Source organism: Ipomoea triloba, chromosome 15, assembly GCF_003576645.1.
Source record: "Ipomoea triloba cultivar NCNSP0323 chromosome 15, ASM357664v1".
NCBI classification, from domain to species: Eukaryota; Viridiplantae; Streptophyta; class Magnoliopsida; order Solanales; family Convolvulaceae; genus Ipomoea; species Ipomoea triloba.
The window spans coordinates 1,972,135-1,995,103 of NC_044930.1; the positions used below are offsets into that span (position 1 = coordinate 1,972,135).

The following is a 22,969-nucleotide window of genomic DNA, read 5'->3' on the forward strand; positions in this document are numbered from 1 at the left end:
CCCCCCCCCCCCCCCCCACTCCCACCCCCAAATGGTTTGGAAGCTATCAGAATCTACTTCAAAATCAAGCTCATGAATCCATTATACCAAATTGGAAGACACAATTCTCTAATTTAGCAGCCTCCACTTCCTGAAATCCTACTTCAAGATCATTACTACACTTTCCAAGACACATTGTGCATCTGATACATATGGGCAAGACTTGGTCATTAAAGAGCTAGCAACAAGTAACTACATATGTTTCACCACAATTGCACTGTTTCCTCTCAGTTATTAGTGATTCCAACACTTTCATCCTATTTCCTTTTTCATTTTCAATTCTGCTTTCCACCTTATGGCTCACCCTCTAGGTTGCTGATGTAATCCATTATTATTATCATTGTCACTATTGATATTCTGCATCTCCATCTACGTTATTATCTTCCTGACATGGATAATGAGCTCATCAACTATTTTTAGGTTTCTCATTAGCTAACTAATGAAATTTTTACTTTGTTCACAGACAAATATACACCCTAAGCCTTAAAAACAAGTGACTTCTTCCAAACACAACTCCAACTACACATTCTTCACCAAATACTTGGATTATCACATGATGGACCAACAATGGCAATTCTTTTCATCCTATGTATGTTGCTCAAGACTCAAATTGTGCCAGAGACTAACTTAGGAAGTTGTCTTATAAATAATTATAAATGAATCTTTAACTAAAACACAAGGCATTCATGGTTCCAGTTGGAGAAACATAACAAGGAACTATGTGTCCACTGTATAATACTCTGTGTTAGTCATCTCAATTAAGACCCCTTAGTATTCATCATCATAAGATTTAACCCTCAAGAGCAAACTCTCCCTAAGTTGTACCTCTAGCATCTAAGTTCCAAGTCCATTGGAAAGCAACAATGCTATATAAGACGTTCTGGTAAAGAATAATGCAAGAATATCTGTCCCAAACTTTTACCATGAAGGGTGAATGAGCATGTACGTGACTTTGAGCTGAATTCATATAGAGTGTTCCGCAAGATAACGTGAAAAATTGCAAATTTTAAGTTCCAGTGAACATAGAATAACAAAAAACAATGCTCCATGCTTGCATACCAACACTAAGAAGGCTAAAGCTTTGACTTTTATCTCAGAAAAAACCATGCATTAGCTTATAAAAGCAGCCTACCAAACAAAACTCAAAAACAAACACAAAAATCTCAATTCATGAACAAAATAACAAGGCCATTTAAGCTCACCAGCAAAAAGCAGCCCGATTCCGACTCGAAAAACCTAAAACCAAGAGGCAAATCACCGGGGAGATACACACGTGTATGTATGAAGAACAGATAGACGACGTGAGTACAGATAGAGAGAAAGATCTAGAGAGAGAGGGAGAGAGAGAGAGAGAAAGTTAGATGTTTGAAATAACAGAGAGAGTCAAGCCGGGAAGCGTTTTAGGGTTTTCGCACGGGAGAGAAAACACAGTTCGGGTTTAAGGAAACGCCGATGAGTAGAGTACCGGCGACGAGTCTCAGATCCGGAAAATCTGTGCATACATATATCCTATGTGTATATAAATATTTTTTTTAGGTGAAAATAAAAATTAAAAAAAATTTACTTTCTAGAAATAAATAAACCTGGAAAATCCTTCTCAGATTTTCTTATTTTTATTCTTTTTTTGGGTTTTTTACTTTTCTCGGATCGGGGCAGGCGAGGGTTGGGTTAAAGCCTCTGGTTTGGAGAAGTAAGAAACTGAGAGAGGGCCTACGGAGTTGAAAGGGCTGATGATGGTGAGGACTTGAGATTGAACGGTGAATGATGTGTTTGTGGGATCTAACGGTTGGGATTTTCTCAGCGGTATAAGTAATCAAAGTAATCTTTGTCACGTAATGTATATTTGATGATCCTATTTAGCAGTGACGGTTTAAGATTTCGTCTAAACTATTAACTCTCTTTTTTTTTAATACTATTTACATTGTTACAATGTAATATCTATTCGTAACTACTTTCTCAACCTACTGAAGTCAATATCACCTTCACTAGGCTTAAACACACCTTTACCATATGTGAGTGCAATCGGATGCCACTAGACTACAAAGTCTTAACAAACTATTAACTCTTTATTATGCTAAATCATCAACTTTTTGCCAACAAAAGGCGAATCTTGTTATAAGGTCCTCGCATTATGACCCGACAGGATTATAGAGAAATAATTACGAAAACTCAATAGTTCCTTATAAGTATATTTGGTTTGAGAAAATTACAATTATATTCCTACTTAATTCTCACATAATTTCGAAAGTAAATAAATTTCTTCTTTTGATTGCGAAATTGCAATTCATTCATTTTTCATAGAATTAGAATTACATGTTGGTCATGCCCCCTTGGCATTTCAATAACCTCTCTCTTTTTTTAACGTAAACTTGATTTTTAACATCTTCCTATCGATTGCATGCAAACTATTACAATATGTCTAGTTCAAGAGATATGATAGACGAGTGGTATTTGAATATGTTAATCCCGTCGTTGTCTCTTATGTGTCTGGTTCGATCAAGATGTTTAATTGAAATTATCTTTAATCAAATTTTTCATAATATTAAGTTTAGTATTAGTATGCAAAATTTATATATTTAAAAACTACCCTAAAAGTACTATTAAACAGAACAAAAAAAATAATTAAATAATTACAAGTCATTAAACTTTACTCAAAAATGCAATTAGACATCTGAATTTTAAAAAAGTACAATTAAACACTCGTACTTATCATCTTGGTGCATCTAAACCCAATAACCGGTTATATGCATGGAATATATATATATATATATATATATATATCCGATCATTAGGGTTCTGTCAACAATTTCGATGATAATTCTGACGACTAAAAAAATTTCAGCGCCATTTCAAATTGAAGAGAATATAAACATTTCCCAATCAATATAACATATTCCACAATGTAACATTTCCAATCAATGTAACATACTCCACATTGAATTTTGAAGGGAATGTGATTTCATCACAATTATTAGATTATATAAGATTCTCACACATATTTACTATTTTTGTCATTTTAATTATAAAATATATATTTTATGTTAACTTATTATATGTATCATACTTAATCAGTATATATGTATGTATGTATGTTAACTTATAAAAACATCTTGTTTATCTCCGTTAAAAACATAGTGTGGACCATATAGAAATTAAATAGGAAATGAAACCTTTGGTGATGAAGTGCCAATTTTGGATAGATAAATTTATGTTTACTACTTTAAATTTAGGCCAACATTGTGACTCTCTCTAATTTTATTTGAACTTTTGTTTCAAATATTAAAACTCAAACCCAGTAGTCACATATTGGTGTATTTAGTTCATTTTTTGAAAAATGAGCATTATTATTTTTAATTTTAAATATTTAAAATATACAATATAGTGGGTGGTAGGATGGTGGTGGTAGTGGAGGTAGGGGTGGTGGGGTGTCCGTGGGGAGGTGGGGGGAAGTGGATGGCGATGGGTGGGGATGGTGGCGACGACGAGGAGGCAAACGGAAAATGATTTCCCCCAAAAAAAGGTTAGTCAATTTCCTAAAAATGTTAGCTATTTTCCATTTACCAACCAATTGTTTTTCATTAACTTTAAATTTTCCTTGTTGCAAAACACGGTTAACCCAGAATATGATTTACATAAATCATTTTTCGAGTTTCCAAACACAACCTAAGAGGCGAATTGGAAGCACAAGAGTAGAATCATAAGCGAACGAGCAATGTCATAAACCAAAATAAGCAAAAGACATAATTGTTCAACATACACAAAACAAAGAGAAATGGAAACTAGCTACCAAGTCTCACGAGGTGGACAGACGGCTTGCCCTTCCTCAGCCGCTAGCAAAAGGGCATGGTTGCCCTCAGATATGCGAATTTGATCCAAAGAGAGAGTAGCAGCCGAGGGATCATAGTGAAGCTCAGGGAACAGGTCCTCCTCATAGCGGGAGAAGTTGGTTGTTGAATTGCATAGAGAATTTGGGCAGGTTTCGACACCATCAGCGACCTCCATGGGCTTGACCGAGGCTGCGTGGTCAGGGTTCTCAAGCTCAGCAGGAAGACCCCAAGGCACGGGATCAAAGGCTTTATCTCGGCGACGAAGGACTGTGTAAATGTCACGTTGCATCGTGTATTGGCCCACATCATACAATAGCTCTCCCTCAACTGCTATGCGCTCTCTACCGGCATCAGTGGTGATCCAACTAGTGACAAGCTCCTCCATATGGGCTGTGGAATAAGCCTTTGCGTCTTGGTTGAAGGCCTCAGAGTTCCTATAACGAGACACGGCCAGAGTAAGAGCCTCTTCGTGCTCTTTGGTCTCGTTGGCGCGCTGCACCTCCAACTCGGAATATTTGGTGCACAACGCCACATGCTTCGCATCTAGCACCCGGAGCCGGCTCTTTAACATCGCGCACTTCATTTCCAGCTCGGATCTAGCCTTCCTCTCGGCCTCTAGACGAGCCCGAGTAGCCCTCAAAGTATCATCCATGGCGACTTGGCGAAGAAGACTCTGCATGAAGAATGAAAGTGAGAAATGAATCAAGTAATAATAGGAAAACATAAGGGAAAAGGTTGTACCTCAAGCACAGGGGAAAGTCGGGGTTGCCCTCATATAACTTCGAGTCGCGGGGAAGGAGGAGACTCCGCACCAATGCATCGATCGGAATTTCGCCTCGCATAAGGGATGCCGTAGGGGGGAGGTCAACGGCCCAATGTGCTGAAGTGGCCGGTGCAGGAAGGGTCGGTGCCAAAATTTCCACCATAGGCTCAACAACTCGAGCGGAAAGGTCGACAGAAGTGAAGGCCGAGCTCGGTGGAGGCATAAGATGTGCCCGGCTACTTTCACCGGTATTTTGCCTCTTCGCGACAGGAACACGACGGGCCTTTAATCGGCGCATGAGCTCCTCATAAGACACACATGATGCGACCATATCTGCAACAAGTAGCAAGAAAAATGAGATCAAAATATAAAGTGGAAACTGAAAAGCAAGCCAATTATACTAATAAGGTTCAAACCCAGGAGCTCAGCGGCTAAGTTGGGCTCGACCGCTGCGTGGTCAGATGGCAGCGGCTCAGCCGTGGTGACGCGATCGGATCGTGGCTGCTCAATGGCGACAACAGGTACGTCCTCGTCCTCATCCTCATCCTCATCCTCATCCTCATCTCCGTCCATTGCACATACCTCTTTATACCATGCAAATAGTTCAGCTAGAGGAATCTTACGATCCATTTCCAACAGAGCAATCTGAGAATTAACATGCATGCTTTTTGTTAGATTTTAACAGCTTGACTATATTAAGTAAATGCATACCAAAATAGAAATTTAACTCTCTTAGAAGCCAAGACATCTTTTACCTCATTCTTCACATCATTTGGCTCTGCCTTTGCTAGCTCTTCCTCCTCCGACAGAGTTGTCTCATCATCCTGAACGTATTTGAGATAATAAAGCCAAAATTTCATCCAAAACCAATGTAACGTAGGCATCCAAATTTAAAATGGCATGAATAATAATAGTCCCATTTATACATCTTAAAGTAATAATTCCAATTTCCAAATGTCACACCATCACCCACAAGACAAGTAGAAGCTTGATAGCATATGCAAGAAACAAATTTCAAGAAATGGAAGTTTCACCAAAAAAACTTACCATATAACACTCGGTCTCTTCAAATGTTGCAACAAAATCTTCATCATCATCGTCATCCTGCAGCTCCTGCAGAAAGTGGAAAGAGAAATTACACCGCCTACGTAAATACTTTTAAAAGAAAGAATATGTTTTACCATCGAAAAGTAATACTCACATTGTTTTCATGGGTTTTACTAATAGAACACCAAAGCTAAAACAATCGAGACAAATAAGTATTTAAACAGAGCGGAAGAGAACTTTGCCTAATATGATCTAGGCAAAAGCCGAATCAAATGCACAAGGCCCCTTAATCATACATAAAGGAAGATGTATTTAGAAAATTTGTTTCTAGGGCAGAGGGAGAAATTGAGAATCAAAATACAAGGGAAGAAGGTAGATTCAAGGATTGAACCATGATCTATCGGTCAATGGAGTGCATCTGGCCACTATAACCAAATTTACGTGATTCCTTTGACAAATCTTCTCATACATGATTTGAATAAACTAAACCAGACAATATTTCAGGAAGAGCTTCCAAAAATAACACTCATCCCGACCACAAATAAATAAATAATCAATTAATAGAAGACTCGCAAAAACACCTGTTCACTGTAAATTTCATCTACCCAATGCACTTCCTCTGACTCCTGCAAGAATAATACTATTTCCTTGGTTAGAAGAATCATGAAAGGAAACAAACTTGAAGAAGGAAAATATAATTAAAACTTAGTGATTCATCCTCAGACATCCAATCATCTTGAGTTCCTTCTTCGTGTTGAATTTGTAAGTGCTCCTGACAAGAGGATGATACATTCAATTGTTGGCACTGTGTTGGTGAGCTAACTAGGTTCTCTGCAAGCATTGTTGAGTACCTATAGTAATAATCATAATACAGAGCATCTCATCATATATGTTGGTGTACATATGTAAAATAAAAAAAGTCTCCACCCTAAACACAATGACTGAAAGAACTGCTCCTCTCAGTTTGCCCAAGAACAAACTCAAGCTGTTTAGCAGTATCTACTTCAAAATCAAGCTCATGAATCCATTATACCAAATTGGAAGACACAATTCTCTAATTTAGCAGCCTCCACTCTCTGAAATCCTACTTCAAGATCATTCCTACACTTTCCAAGACACATTGTGCATCTGATACATAGGGGCAAGACTTAGTCATTAAAGAGCTAGCAACAAATAACTAAATATGTTTCACCACAACTGAACTGTTTCCTCTCAGTTATTAGTGATTCCAGCACTTTCATCCTATTTCCTTTTTCATTTTCAATTCTGCTTTCCACCTTATGGCTCACCCTCTAGTTTGCTGATGTAATCCACTATTATTATAATCATTGTCACTATTGATATTCTGCATCTCCATCTACGTTATTATCTCAGAAAAAGCCATGCATTAGCTTATAAAAGCAGCCTACCAAACAAAACTCAAAAACAAACACAAAAATCTCAATTCATGAATAAAATAACAAGGCCATTTAAGCTCACCAGCAAAAAGCAGCCCGATTCCGACTCGAAAAAACTAAAACCAAGCGGCAAATCACCGGGGAGATACACACTTGTATATATGATTAAGAACAGATAGAGAGAAAGACCTAGAGAGAGAAAGAAAGTGAGAATGTTTGAAATAACAGAGAGAGTCAAACCGGGAAGCGTTTTAGGGTTTTCGCACGGGAGAGAAAACACATTTCGGGTTTAAGGAGACGCCGATGAGTAGAGTACCGGCGACGAGTCTCTGATCCGGAAAATCTGTACATACATATATCTAAACCTGGAATATCCTTCTCACGTAATGTATTTTGAATTTTTGATGATCCTATTTAGCAGTGTATTTTGAATTTTTGATGATCCTATTTAGCAGTGACGGTTTAAGATTTCGTCTGCAATTTATATCCTGATGTCCGCAACTGGTTCAATACGCAAAATTTGACTTCATAATGTACATAATTTATGTGAATAATATACATAATTCATGTTTATAATACACATATACATAATTATGGACCCTAATCCAAGGCCAATACGCAAAACGTGACTTCATAATGTATATAATTCACGTTCATAATGCACATAATTTATGTTCATAATAAACATACACATAAATTGCAAATGGTATGTTTGGTATATGCAATATAAAAGCTATATCCAAGAATATGGGAATAACTAATAACAAGGCCCCTAAGAATAGCTATTCCATTTGCAATGTAATAGTTCATTCATAATAATGTAATTTCAATGACAATATGTCTAAAACAAATAATGGAATAAGTATACTCCAATAAATATTATTACATTTCTGACCTATTTCATGAACCATACATACAATTATTTCTGCATTTTTACAAGTTGGAAAACATATAATGAAGCTTGAAAAGTAATTTAAAAATAAAATGAATAATTAAAGTAAAAATATAACTTCATTGTTCTTATATTAATTAACCATCATTCAGTAAAACTCGCAATCGTAATTGGCTCAAACTAAAGTCGATAAGCAACTTTCATAAATAGTCGAACTTAAATTTTGTGGTTACCAGATTAATCAATTGACCAAATCAATTAGCTTCCCCTATTAATTAACCATATTAAACGTAGTGAACTAGTGACCTACACAAATAAACATCTTAGTCCTTATACATTAAATTCAAACGTTTATATTATTAATAATAGTAGAAAAAATCAATGAGATTTAATAAATAATAATTTTCCCAAACATCCAAATTTAAATTTTGAATTGCAAAGCAACCAATTAAGTGTTTTGAATTTCAAAAAGTTAAGAAAATATAATCTATTTTTTTGACTTATAGCCTATATACAAACAAATCTGTGTTGGCCAATTTATTTTAGAATGCCAATTTTACCCTCAGCTATATTACATTAAAATTTAAAAAAAAACAAGGAATTTAATTTGTTTGGTTAATCAAAATCTTATACGGAGTAATATTTATTGTGATTTCCAAAAACTTTTCATATATAGTTCATGGACTAACGAATAACAAGTTTGTTACAAATTAATTAAATATTTTTATAATTAACACAAAATTAGATACAAATGGTATTAACATTTGATTTACGGAAAATCTGACGATTGCTATCCGAATGTGCAATATGAAAGAAATTCACATTGTGATTCTAACCTGCAAAGGGCTACAAAGGATTTAAACCAATATAAATTGTCTATTGTTGATTAGTTCAACTGGAAAAAAAAAAATCAATAGACAATTTATCACATAAAGTCAAACATTATCAAACTAATCACCCGATCAACTTAATTAGCTGGGTTCCTCCCTTAGCATTAACAAGAAATAGAGCATAAACAACTTTGTCCAGTCATTCTTAACGTTATGCATTATATTATCAACACGTGATTAATTAAATATTACTCTATATTAGTTTAGTAATAATTTCAAAGTTAAAAGTGTTTATTTGTGACTTGGTGTTCTTATAACTTATTTCTTCTGTCTAGTTTTCATGTGCCTTATTTGATTAACAAAACTTAACTCAAGATACTTACAATTAAAATTTCCATTATATATCTATATATTTTGGAGAATGGAAAATCGAAGAAATACATAATACACTTATTTATGCATTTTTACAAATTGGAAAGCATACAGTGAAGCATGAAAAAAGTAATTTTTTAAAAATGAATAATTAAAGTAAATGCATAATTTAATTGTTCTTAAAGTTTCATGGAAGCCTAAAAAAATCATATGTAGTAGTAGTTAGGGTGTGTTTGGTTGGTGGGTTTAGGCATAGGGAATGGGTATGAAAGTGATTGCTTTGTGTTTGATTGATAGGTTTTGTGAATGCTACTGTGGGTTTGGAATACCCCATTAATGAGAAAACTCATACCTTTATTAAATAAGGGTTTAATCTCCCTTCCTCATTTCTTCCTCAACTATTAATAATCATTCTCATTCCACCCAACTACCAAACATGCTAAATACTTCCACCAAAACCCATTACCATTACCAAGTATTTGATACCCATTCCGATTCCCATGTGCGAACCAAACACACCCTTAGTATTAGTAAATTATATATATATATATATATGTGTGCGCGCGCCTCAGTTGAGACATATACTAACAAAGCCTCATTTGGAGCAGCTCTAATGTCTAGCACCAGTACATTTTTTGAAATAGCTTGCACCCCAATCCAGAGTCTAAATGATCCTCACTTGGCGGAGGCCCTGGCGATTAGAGAAGCGTTATCGTGGCTCAAAGAGAAAGATTGGCGTCGACTCATAATTGAATCAGGTTGCCTCAATGTGTGTAATCAACTTAATACTCCTTCGACTAATTTTTTTGTACAACAGTTGCATGACTTGCATCATTAACAATTGCCTTAGATTGGCTAGACACTTTGAATTAGTATTCTGGCGTTTTATTCATAGATCAGCAAATATAATGGCCATAGTAGTCCTCACGTTAATTTCACTTCCATCCCTCATTGTATTAATCATTTGCTTCCAGTTTAATTAATCCATGCATATTTTTTTGAAAAAAAAAAAAGGGATATTACTGTCAAACCACACCAACAAATAAGCCAAAAACCAGGGCAAATCCGTCCAGATCAGCCTCACGAAATCCCCGTTCCTCTTTTTTTCAATCCAACCCGGAAAACCATCGCTCAATAATTCAATTCAAATTCACAACGATTCAATTCAATTCCTATATAAAACCCTAGTTCAAACCCGATCGCCACCACTCTACAGCTATCAATACACCACATTTCAGCTTCACTTTCTCAGTGAAATCTCCGTTTTTTTTTTTTTTTTCTGCTTCCAAAGATGAAAGCTTCAATCAAGTTTCGTGAGGACCAGAAGCCATTGTTGAGGGCTAAGGTCCCTATAAGCATCCTGAGCTTTCCTTTCCAATCAGGAATCGCCGCCGGCGAATCCAAAGAGCTCTCTCTCAGCCTCGGCACTTTCTTCGACGCCGGCCCCTCTGTGAGATTCTCTTACCGGCCCAATGATTCGCAGAAGCCGTTCAGTTTTGTGGTGAAAACGGGGCTGGGGAATTACGGGGCTCCGAATTCGAGCCCGTTTACCATGAGCGCCGAGTTCAATCTGATTGGGAATCAGAACCCTAGTTTCTTCGTTCACTTCAAGCCTCGGTTCGGCGATTTCTGCGTGAAGAAATCGCACTCCTCTTCGGCTATTGCGAAGAGTTTTAGCGCGGGTTCCAAATTGAACGGCGCCGTTTCGGACGACGAGGTGTTAGTGGCTCCGGTGGAGAAGGCCCCCGGATATTTCGGAGCGAACGTCAACTTCCTGGACCGGAATTTCCGCTCCCTGACTCCTGAATCTCCGGTGCCGGTATCGGTTGAGAACTTGTTCTCCGGGATGACGGTGAGTGCGAGGACAGCACTCCCGTTGCAAAGCAGAGCCGTGGTGAATTTCCGATGGGGCCTTAGGTTTCCGGCGCCGGCAGGAGAGTCCGATGCTGTTATAATAGGGAAAACAGATCGTACCGCCGGCATTTCCTTCAGGAACCTCCCCCTGCTCGTGATGAACAAAATCGGAATCGAACACCTTCCAAACAATGATTCCAAGCGCTCCAAGCCGGCCGACGTCACAGAGGCTTGCTTGAACGTGCAGAAACAGCTCGAGCTGATCCAAGCAGAGAATGGCCTGTTACGGACCACTCTGAATGATCTAAGAGCAGAAATTTCTGCCGGAAGTTTTAGTTTCAAAGAATCCGACTGGAACGGATCCAAAATTTACGCCGGCGGCCGGGCTGATCGGAGGAGCAACGCAGAGAAGAAACCGTCGGATCTGAACGGATTCAACGGCAAGCCATCAGAAGATGTGAACGAGGAGTTAAAGAAGGCGTTAAAAGCCAGCACTGGCGCATAAAACTAGTCGAAACTACTGGGAAATCGAAGGTTTTGATTTTGTTCAATCCATTCTTCAAATTCGCAGCCATTTTAGTACTTGCAGTATAAATATAGGCACCGGCTTTCCCATTCCAATTCCGTTTTATCAAATCTTTCATTTGGTATACTAAATTAGTAATTTGCAGGTTGAATTGTTTTTGCTATAAACTGTATCTCAGAAGAATGGTGATTTCATAATTCATAATGATGTGTATAGCTTTTGAATATGGGTTAGTTGCTTCAATATGAACATTGTGTAGCAGCCATGGGAAGATCCCGGGATCCCGAGATTTAGCGGTTTTGATCAAAATTCGAGTTTGAAAGAAATTATGTAGTGGTCTGAACTGTAGTAGTATTTGAACACCAATGATGTTATGATGATGCAGAGAATATAAATGGAGTTTGTAGGTGTTTTTGTCTTTCATGTGTGCTGGAAATGATGAGGATTTGTCAGTGAGTCTGATTGAGATTTTGTTTGCAAGCGATGATAACAATGTTTGACCAAAATCAATAAATTTTCATTTTGAATTTCGCGAGGGAAAACTGCCGGCACATTGAATATGGCAAGATTGATTATAAATGAAATGACAATTGTTATAGCATGACCTCGTCAACATCTGATCTATTTTCTAGTGGGGTTGTGAGTAAAAATACATTGGGGTGAGAGAGGCTCGAACTCTCGACCTCAGGATCACTCAAAGCTATGAGACCTACGCGCTAGCCAACTGCGCCACCACCCCTTTATTAATTTATATGAGTGAAAATATATTTAAATGTTACCTTTTGGTTCATGAATTATAATCAATGGCTATATTCAATCTTCAATCATTATTGTGTGAATCATACTATCAAAAATCAAATAATTTACATTTAGTATAAAAATAATATATATTTAATATATTAAAAATGTACTATGTGGACCATGGTCCACACACTAATTTGCCTTCAATCTTTTATTTATAAATTTGGACTCAGATTTTTAATGTGGGCTAGCAGTGATACTGGCCCATGTGAGCGTATGCGGGAGTGCGGGAAAGTGAGCTTGGCCCACAAGAGTGTTGGGGCCATGCAAGTTTTGGTTGAACGGTGCCAACTCACTTAACCTCACTAATTATAACTCATTTTAGTATTTTGTTGAGCCAAAATCTAAAATGCTCAATTTTGACTTTACATAATATTAAATTTGGACAAATCCATATTGGCTTCGTCGCTGGTGGATAATGCAGTGCATATGGCGGCTGTTATGTGGTCTTTATGGACTGCTAGAAATGACAAGGTTGTTGGAAATTTGCACTAAAATGACATTTTAAGTGGCCATTTTGTGGTATAAATATATGTGGGTCCACTTTCGATTTTGGGTCGGGTCTAAGTGGATTCGGGTTCTTCGTTCTTAGACGAAGAGATCGATATATTATACGCTCAAAATGGATAATGGGTGAATGAGAAATTGATTCTCAAAGTAGACCCATTTGAGATGGAATTCAAGTGTGGAAAAGCTTATATAGTTTGTCCCACATTAGTTTGGAATGAACTTTTGCACCACTATATATACAAGGGACTTTTTATGACTAAGTAACTTGTATAGCATAGATACTCTCTCTCGCGCGCAGGGGGGTGTGCAAATCATATCCCAAAATGAGTTCGAAAGGCTTGAACTCGTGTGCGCCGACACTTACGGGAAAATTGGCAGGCCTTGTGCGCTAGGTTATGCCATATTTTCGAACGAGTTTTCCATCTCAGACCACATGAGATCGAATTGATCTCTCGTTCGAGACATCTAATACACTGACCTCTCGATGTCTCGAACCAAGTCGCGATATCGCGCAGCCCGGGTCGGCGCGTGCGTTCACTGTCTCGCGGACCAATTTGATGTCTCGCTGCAGTGCGATGTCTCGAAGCTAGCACTTCTCGACGTCTCGCGGCACGAGTTATGTCTCGAAGGTACGCAGATATGAACGATGTCTCGTACAGCGACTTTGGTGACCTCTCGATTGCGACCGTTCACCTACTGGATCCGTTCAGAAATGACTCTTAATATTACGGAATTAATATGATTAATTCCAATCATTATTTCAGAGTTTATTTCTTGATTAAATGGATTAGTAGTGGGTGTAAATAGGTTGCTAGTGGGTGGAGGTTACGAATGGGAATTAAATGCCAGATTTAATGCAATGATCCCATCCTTCACTATATATTCGTTGTGAGCAGCAGGTTTGAAAATGACACACCATGAACACACGAATACACTGTTTTCTCCCTCAAAACCCTGCTCATATTTCCTTCAAGCCATCTGCGTTCATCCCACGGTTTAGTTCGCCAGGTCCAAGTTTGTGTGCTCAAACGGTGTATCGTAGCACGTTTTATCCTGGGAAGCCTACGCCGCAACGTTCCAGCACCTTGGGAAGCGGCAAATAAGGTTTTAAGGATAGTGACAACACGACTCGTGCTTCCAACCACCCCGAAGGCCATACAGTTCACCTTGCTCGTATCTTCTAATCCTTTGTGGATTATTTCCGTGTAATTGTTCAATCCTACGTGGATTATTATTTTTCTTTGTAATTTGTTTTGTTTTCGTTTTTCCAATTTCTTGTATTTCCGATTGTCAGAGAGGACTTTCTCTAACAAAGGTTTGGCATGATGGCATGTGGTCTTTGGATGGGTTATGCAGACAAGTGGAGTTGTGTTGTGCTACGTGGAAACAAAATTTTATGCCACCTACTGTGGCTAGTGACAATGCAGCAGAATGTGTATGGATGCCACCTCCAACAAATAAGCTTAAGTGTAATGTGGATGCAGCGCTTTTTGTGGATGGGGTAGGCTTTGGTGCAGTGGTTCGAGATCAGCATGGGAAGTTTGTTGCGGCGATTAATGGGCTGTTGAACTGTGGAAACGATCCTTATCTAGCTGAAGCAATGGCAGTCAAGGAAGCACTCTCTTGGCTCAAGAGTTCGGGTTATAATAATATTATTTTTGAATCAGATTGTTTAAACTTTTGTTTTGCATTTAATTCTTCCTCGTTAGACTTGTCGTACGTTGGTGCTATTGTTAAGCAATGTCGTAGTATTGCTATGGATATTGGGAACGTTACCGTTCGCCATATTCGAAGGTCAGCGAATCATGTGGCTCATACCCTTGCTAGGGCAACTGATTCTTTGTCTGTCCTTGGTTCATGGGTGTCTAACCCCCCTGATTGTATCTCTTATTTGCTTCATACTTAATACATGAATGTCTCATTTGGTTTTCAAAAAAAAAAAAGGTAAATTTTTAGTATACTAAAAATAAATTATTCGTGTAATGAATGTATAATATACAAAATAGTTGTATATCAGTACTTAAATATTGTTATGTAATAATAACTTAAATATTGTTATGTAATAATAATAATAATAATAATAATAATAATAATAATAATTATTATTATTATTATTATTATTATTATTATAAGTGACTGCGATGGTGTGGTGGTGGTAGTGGTGATGGCGGCGGCGGTGGTAGTGTGGTGGTGGTGGTGATGGTGGTGGGAGTGCTGGTGTAGTGGTGTGGTATATAGTAATTAGACTAAAAAAGTATATTAAGACATTTTTCGCAAAATTAGACATCTTTTTATTGACCATAATAAATTTTTATTTCACTTTTAGTTTCCTTAAACACCCAAATACGGGACAATCTGAAAATTAACTTACGAAAGTCATTTTATTGATTTCTAAACAGACCCTAAATATTGTCATTGTGAGTTTAATCAAGACTCGGTGCCAGTAACACCCCGTTCAAACTCATAACTTAATAATTGCATTAACAATTCCCTTACCAACCATGAACCATCCATAATATAATTATTGAGCTTGACATTTCAAAAAACATTCAATCAAATTAAAGAGGTTCAGGTCGCTTAAGTAAATTACTGTACTGTATTAAATTCTTTACACTAGTCTCATCGATCTTGATGCAAATATCAATAAGTATACCCAAAAATATATTATTTTAATTTAACACGATATTATATTAAGTGAGATATGTATGATAGGTATTTATTACATATATTTACGAGTAATTTTCATTTTTGGTCCTACTGTTATTGGGGTATTGCCAATTTTAATCCACTTCATTAATTTTTGCCACATTTGGGCCAGTCTTATTTAGCCATTGTCACTTTTAGTCCACCGTTAAAATTTTCGTCAACTGGTTATCCAAAACAAGCGTATTTTTGGTCTTTTTATGCTTTGATCATCTCCTTGACCCCTTGTAGTGGTTTTCCTTACGCATTTTCATCCAATAAAAAGGTCACGCGGAAGCCATGTGAGCCACATTACAAAGCCATGGCTTTCGTCGGACCTCTTCATTGGATGAAAATATGTAAGGAAGACCACTGTAAAGGGTAAAGGAGATGATCAAAGCATTAAAAGACCAAAATATCCCTATTTTGGATGATTATTTGACAAAAATTTTAACGGTGGACTAAAAGTGACAAGAACTAAATAAGACTGGCCGTAATGTGACAAAATTAATAAAGTGAACTAAAATTGGCAATGTCCCAATAATAGTAAGACCAAAAATGAAAATGACTCTATATTTATGGTCCACTCTTATTGACTTGTTTTCTTTTGTTTATGAAACAAGATAATATTGTGTTTAAAACTAGAGTCAACCGTCAACGGAGTAGTAACATGGTAAAGCAGGTAATCGTAGTAGTCCCCGATTCCTAGGATCGGAGTGGTTGGATCAAGACGAACAACTATAGATCACACTTGTGTTTTTTTTCTTCTTCTCTCTTCTCTTGAAATCATGAGGCTTACGTGGTGGAGACACACATCACATGACGTTTACACATGTTCTAACAACTCTCAAATTCTTATACTAAATGCATGCAAGGATGGAGTGAATTGAAGTTACCCACCAGAAAGACTAATCCAATCCATAATGATGTACCGGAAAATACAACATTTTTGTTACTTGACCAGTCCTCAGGAGAAACAAATACAACGGGTACACTAATCAATAAGATTGATGAAGTAGCAATTAATGCAAAAACAGCCAATTGGAAAGCAAGAGTCATGCTTTTAATCCTCCAAGCTACCAACAAATGAACTATACCATTTGATCCCCCTATCTGCCAAAAAAATTGAATATTAATATTAATATGTAATATAAAAGATATCATCGAGGGATTTTACTTTAATAACAATAACATAACGAATCCATGAATTCTATATCACATGACTTGTTACTCCCCCTTTCGGGTCGGGGGAAATGGAATTTTTTATTTCAAAAATGGGCATGCTAGATCATCTATCCATATACAGTATAGATAGATCAACCGGGAGATTCCGCGATCCTTCTACAAATAGTGGGTGGGGGTATCCACCCCTAATGGCCATGTTCTATTCGGAGGAATAAAATAAAAATGATCTTTCGGAGAGATGGCTGAGTGGTATGAATAATAAATACTCCATTTTTTTGGTATACCAAGGATTTCGACTTTCCATCATCAAACACGTGACTAATTCCTTCGCTGACTTGTACGTACCTCTTTGGATGTGATAGCTGGCCTGGAGATTTAAGACAACTTCATACCTAATTGTAAGGATTGAACCATTGACCTTTAGTTGAAGATGGATGAGTACATACTCCATAATAATCTGTATATGGAGTTAATTTCAGCAATGGTCCTCCGACTATGTTGATTTTCCAAAATTAGTCCCTGACTTTTAATTTGGACAATTTAAGTCCCTTGACTTTCAAATTGTTTTCATTGCTGGTCCTTTCGTCAAATTTTGGTTAAGTTAAGGTCAAATAAATGGGTAAAATTATCTGCACATGTTTAGTGTATTATTACTCGTATTTCTCTTGTCCTATTCAATGTATATATGAATATAATCTCTTCGACTGAGATTATATTCATATATATAGCGTATATGATAGGAAAAATACGAGTAATAATACAGTATACAGGTGAACAGACAATTTTACCCCTTTATTTGACCTCAATTTAACCAAAATTTGATTAAAGGACCAACATTGAAAAGAATTTGAAAGTCAAGGAACTTAAATTGTCCAAATTAAAAGTCGGAGACTAATTTTGGAAAATCAACATAGTCGGAGGACCGCTGCTGGAATTAACTCTCTGTATATGTGATGATGAGTACATACATGGTGATACTCAAGTGTTACGATTAAATATTGATAATGGTGAAACAACTCATCTGAGTTGGTTTGACGATTACTTAATAACTACAATGTTTTAATTTTTAAGTTTAACTCCCAATATTAATAACCAACCTACTAAATTGATTACAAAAATGTATTGACTTTGATTATTTATTTGTACTCCGTATTACTCTTCTTGAATTTTGAATCCAAGGTGTTAAGATTAAACTAATACTTATATAATAACAGAGTTTTGGTATAAAGCGAAAGTAAGCGGAGTATTACTCTTCTTGAATTTTGAATCTAAGGTGCTAAGACTAAACTAACACTCGAGTTTTGGTATAAAACTAAAATAATTCAAGATTTCAAGTACATTAATGACATGTTTCGTTCATAACAAAATAATTTCTTAGGATAATATTTTCCTCAAAATTGAGAATTTAGAAATAGAATTCAAACCTATACCTAGCTTGAATTCACAACAACTAAATAACCAATATACAATTCATTATTAAGCTAGTCAAAAGATAATTAAGAAATGCACAACTCCCNTACCCACCAGAAAGACTAATCCAATCCATAATGATGTACCGGAAAATACAACATTTTTGTTACTTGACCAGCCCTCAGGAGAAGCAAATACAACGGGTACACTAATCAATAAGATTGATGAAGTAGCAATTAATGCAAAAACAGCCAATTGGAAAGCAAGAGTCATGCTTTTAATCCTCCAAGCTACCAACAAGTGAACTATACCATTTGATCCCCCTATCTGCCAAAAAAATTGAATATTAATATTAATATGTAATATAAAAGATATCATCGAGGGATTTTACTTTAATAACAATAACATAACGAATCCATGAATTCTATATCACATGACTTGTTACTCCCCCTTTCGGGTCGGGGGAAATGGAATTTTTTATTTCAAAAATGGGCATGCTAGATCATCTATCCATATACAGTATAGATAGATCAACCGGGAGATTCCGCGATCCTTCTACAAATAGTGGGTGGGGGTATCCACCCCTAATGGCCATGTTCTATTCGGAGGAATAAAATAAAAATGATCTTTCGGAGAGATGGCTGAGTGGTATGAATAATAAATACTCCATTTTTTTGGTATACCAAGGATTTCGACTTTCCATCATCAAACACGTGACTAATTCCTTCGCTGACTTGTACGTACCTCTTTGGATGTGATAGCTGGCCTGGAGATTTAAGACAACTTCATACCTAATTGTAAGGATTGAACCATTGACCTTTAGTTGAAGATGGATGAGTACATACTCCATAATAATCTGTATATGGAGTTAATTTCAGCAATGGTCCTCCGACTATGTTGATTTTCCAAAATTAGTCCCTGACTTTTAATTTGGACAATTTAAGTCCCTTGACTTTCAAATTGTTTTCATTGCTGGTCCTTTCGTCAAATTTTGGTTAAGTTAAGGTCAAATAAATGGGTAAAATTATCTGCACATGTTTAGTGTATTATTACTCGTATTTCTCTTGTCCTATTCAATGTATATATGAATATAATCTCTTCGACTGAGATTATATTCATATATATAGCGTATATGATAGGAAAAATACGAGTAATAATACAGTATACAGGTGAACAGACAATTTTACCCCTTTATTTGACCTCAATTTAACCAAAATTTGATTAAAGGACCAACATTGAAAAGAATTTGAAAGTCAAGGAACTTAAATTGTCCAAATTAAAAGTCGGAGACTAATTTTGGAAAATCAACATAGTCGGAGGACCGCTGCTGGAATTAACTCTCTGTATATGTGATGATGAGTACATACATGGTGATACTCAAGTGTTACGATTAAATATTGATAATGGTGAAACAACTCATCTGAGTTGGTTTGACGATTACTTAATAACTACAATGTTTTAATTTTTAAGTTTAACTCCCAATATTAATAACCAACCTACTAAATTGATTACAAAAATGTATTGACTTTGATTATTTATTTGTACTCCGTATTACTCTTCTTGAATTTTGAATCCAAGGTGTTAAGATTAAACTAATACTTATATAATAACAGAGTTTTGGTATAAAGCGAAAGTAAGCGGAGTATTACTCTTCTTGAATTTTGAATCTAAGGTGCTAAGACTAAACTAACACTCGAGTTTTGGTATAAAACTAAAATAATTCAAGATTTCAAGTACATTAATGACATGTTTCGTTCATAACAAAATAATTTCTTAGGATAATATTTTCCTCAAAATTGAGAATTTAGAAATAGAATTCAAACCTATACCTAGCTTGAATTCACAACAACTAAATAACCAATATACAATTCATTATTAAGCTAGTCAAAAGATAATTAAGAAATGCACAACTCCCACTACCCCATCCATGTACAGTAGTTCTTCAAGCTAGGAAAAAGAAACAAAAACAGAATTCTGATCTACAACATCCAAAGTAACTGAGAGATCGAAACAACTGGGATAATAATGGATCATCATCATCATATCATTATGTCTATGAGAATTGAATTATCTTCTTCTTCAATTCGATTTTCACACACTCCTAGCCAACATCTCTTGAAACCTCCGATCAGACTCAACTTTCTCCAATCTGAACCTCTCATGGCAATCGGCGATGAACATATCAGCGATCCGGTCAATATCGCCGCTCTCCTCATCCTCACAATCCCCCTTCTCTTCCAGCCAGTCAAGGTACCCCGAGAGCCCGCCGGATTCATCGCGAGCCGCCGCGGAGCCGATCGAGTCGCCGCCGAGCGGAGGAGCCGCCGCCGCCGTCGGCGCAACGTGAGAGGAGCACCAGTTGTAGTGGAGCCGGAAGGAGCCGAGAAACAACTTCCTCTTTCTGTCGTTGCTTTTCTTAGCGATCATTGGGAGTTGTCGTACGAGGTGCATTTGGAGAGCTCGGAGGATGTGGAGGAGAATGGACTTGGCTCCGGCGACGGCTCCCACGACGCGGCAGAGCTGGGAGAAGACGACGGTTTGGATTAGGGTTAGGGTTTTGAGTTTCGAAGAAGATGGATGCTTGCGGGAGAAAATATGAAGATGGCGAAGCTCCATGTTAAAAAGTTGAATTGTTTTTTATGTTTGTCGTGCAGTGGGGTCTATGATTTGTCTCGTCCAAAGGGGTATTTATAAAGGGTAAAAGCTTAATAGGCCGAACTGTACTCTTAAGACAAACCATTTGGTCTTTCCAATAAAAAAAAAATGACAAACCATTTGGTTGTTAAAGTTTTACTCCGTAATTATTTAACTATGTTCGATAAATTCTGGATCATAAAGATTCAAATTTTTAGGTTATACTACATATTTAGGTTAGAAAAAAATATATATTTTGTCAAAGTTCGACTTCCCATGGGCCATGGAACATGATAATGACATTTTTAGTTTGAGTCGGTCAACTATGATGACAATCTAGACTAATTTATCTAATTATGATTTTTTACCAGTTAGAGTCATCACAATGTGAGATTTACCTCATATCCATCACAATATAATATGTTTTTCTTTATAAGTAACAAACATTTTATTTTTGATTTAGTATTACATTTATTAGTATAAGTATATATTACATTTACATATTAACTCCCAACAGTCTCACATATAGGAATTTATGAGACGATCTCACAAAAATATAATCGTACCCTACACTCGAAAGATAATAAATCTTGGATGTAAAGTTACTTAATTATCATGGATGAGAAATGGTAAAATGATGATTATTAACATAATGCAAGCAGACATTATATATTTATTCAAGAAGAGCTGTCATGATCATGTGATCGAACGTACCTACAGATCCACGGACTTTATTAGTTTTAACCTTTACCTTGTACTGCAATACGAGATCTCAGTTACGCATTAAATATATCAACACAACTCTTGAAAGCGATAATCAAATGGATAAAACATGATTTTTTTATTAAAAGATATTGAGTTTGATTCTTGAGAAAACTCTTATTTAGTTAAATTTACTGTACTTTTCATGTTTGATAAATTTATCCTATATAATTAAAGGACTATTATATAAATAAATTAAACTCTTAGAAACAGAATAGTGACGACGTGTTTCTCTCGTAACCCAATAATCGAGCCAAGTTGTAACATACACGTAATGCATTCACACTTCCCTCTGTACGTAATTTCATTATTCCCCAAAGTAATTAACCCTACCGGCCTCTTTCATTTTGCCCCTTTGTAAAAATTTCCATTTCCAGTAACCACACTAATAATTAGAGTTGCCAATGAGTTGGCTGAAATGGAACGTCATTATTATTATTATTATTATTATTATTATTATTATTATTATTATTATTATTATTATAGTTAATTAAAGTTATTTAATAACCAAAATTCAAGTTTTTGTTAAACCACCAGGTGGAGATGCGTGAACATTAATTAAGGTGTTCAGAGCAAGCCGGTATCATACTCATATTAATCATCGTTCGAACCAAATCAGTCCAATTAAAGTGCAGATTACTGGTCAGATTGGTTTCTCAGACCCCCTACCTCTTTTAAGGGATGTGAATACACTGCCACTCACGCAAGCCAACCAAGTTGGTTCATGAACATTAATTTGATGAATCATAAAGTGATCTTATGTTTCGTGTGCATATACATAATACATAGAATCCAACATATTTACAGCTATGTGACTGCATCATCACTAACTTGTGGCATATAGATTCAAATCATCAATGGCGACTGCAAACTAGTTTTCTTTTTGTAATTTGCACTCCGTCATTGCATACATATTCATAATTAATGCATTCTGCGAAAAATTCCAATGTTACTATGTCAAAAAAAAAAAAAAAGGATGTCACTCAAACAAACCGTTAAGAGTATTACACCATTTAACGTGTATTGACTAAACTTGTGTCTCTGATCTTTTCCTCTATACATTTATATTGAGAGTAATGCTAAATTTATTTTATTCTCACCTTTAGTTTAGAGTTAAGAGTAAGAGACTAATGTCCCAAAAAGGTAGCCGAGTGAGTGGACTAATACTCCTATATAATTTACGAGTTATTACATAAGTTAAGGGTTAAGCCAAAAGAGCTAGTAATCTAATTTGTTTTGTGTTATACGTTGTTGTAATCACTATTGTCTTTGGTGCAGGTACTCAAAGCTAATTGCAAAAGTGAAAGTAAACTATGATTTTTTTTTTTAAATTTTTGAAGGAAACTTGCAACCACTACTTGAATGTATGTATTCGGTAAACTCCATTATTGTGCGCAAACTATACAAAAGAGGTAAATTACACAATAAGAACCCTATG

The 22,969-nt window shown here is 36.2% G+C and overlaps 4 protein-coding genes across 7 annotated transcripts in view; 1 reads left to right on the forward strand and 3 right to left on the reverse strand.

Moving 5' to 3' along the window:
- LOC116006970 (protein PHOTOPERIOD-INDEPENDENT EARLY FLOWERING 1) overlaps window positions 1–1,723 on the reverse strand; it is a 14,230-nt gene extending 12,507 nt beyond the window's left edge. Inside the window, exon 1 of one of the 2 annotated variants that reach the window (XM_031247519.1) lies at window positions 1,242–1,723. The gene's annotated coding sequence lies outside the window, so the exon portion shown is untranslated. The remainder of the gene's footprint in view (window positions 1–1,241) is intronic. The other variant, XM_031247518.1, reaches the window with a different exon arrangement.
- Window positions 1,724–3,737: 2,014 nt separating this feature from the next.
- On the reverse strand, window positions 3,738–7,504 carry LOC116005622. Of its 3 annotated transcripts, none has more exons than XM_031245867.1 (8): window positions 7,314–7,504; window positions 6,402–6,527; window positions 6,258–6,316; window positions 5,677–5,742; window positions 5,385–5,453; window positions 5,046–5,274; window positions 4,608–4,962; window positions 3,738–4,539 (listed from the first exon to the last, which is right to left on the reverse strand). In XM_031245867.1, exons 2-8 carry the CDS (start codon window positions 6,466–6,468, stop codon window positions 4,503–4,505), a joined length of 882 nt encoding a protein of 293 aa, XP_031101727.1. In that variant the 5' UTR covers window positions 6,469–6,527; window positions 7,314–7,504; the 3' UTR covers window positions 3,738–4,502. The 3 variants fall into 3 exon arrangements, with proteins under 3 accessions (XP_031101727.1, XP_031101726.1, XP_031101725.1); XM_031245866.1 differs by having other exon boundaries at window positions 7,156–7,504; XM_031245865.1 differs by having other exon boundaries at window positions 6,258–6,302; window positions 6,386–6,527; window positions 7,156–7,504.
- A 2,718-nt stretch (window positions 7,505–10,222) lies between these two features.
- LOC116005593 lies at window positions 10,223–12,074 on the forward strand. Its single transcript, XM_031245836.1, has one exon. It carries the CDS (start codon window positions 10,459–10,461, stop codon window positions 11,524–11,526), a length of 1,068 nt encoding a protein of 355 aa, XP_031101696.1. The 5' UTR covers window positions 10,223–10,458; the 3' UTR covers window positions 11,527–12,074.
- An 8,152-nt stretch (window positions 12,075–20,226) lies between these two features.
- LOC116006779 lies at window positions 20,227–20,751 on the reverse strand. The gene has a single exon (XM_031247268.1). The coding sequence runs from the start codon at window positions 20,749–20,751 to the stop codon at window positions 20,227–20,229; it is 525 nt and encodes a 174-aa protein (XP_031103128.1).
- Window positions 20,752–22,969: the final 2,218 nt, after the last annotated feature.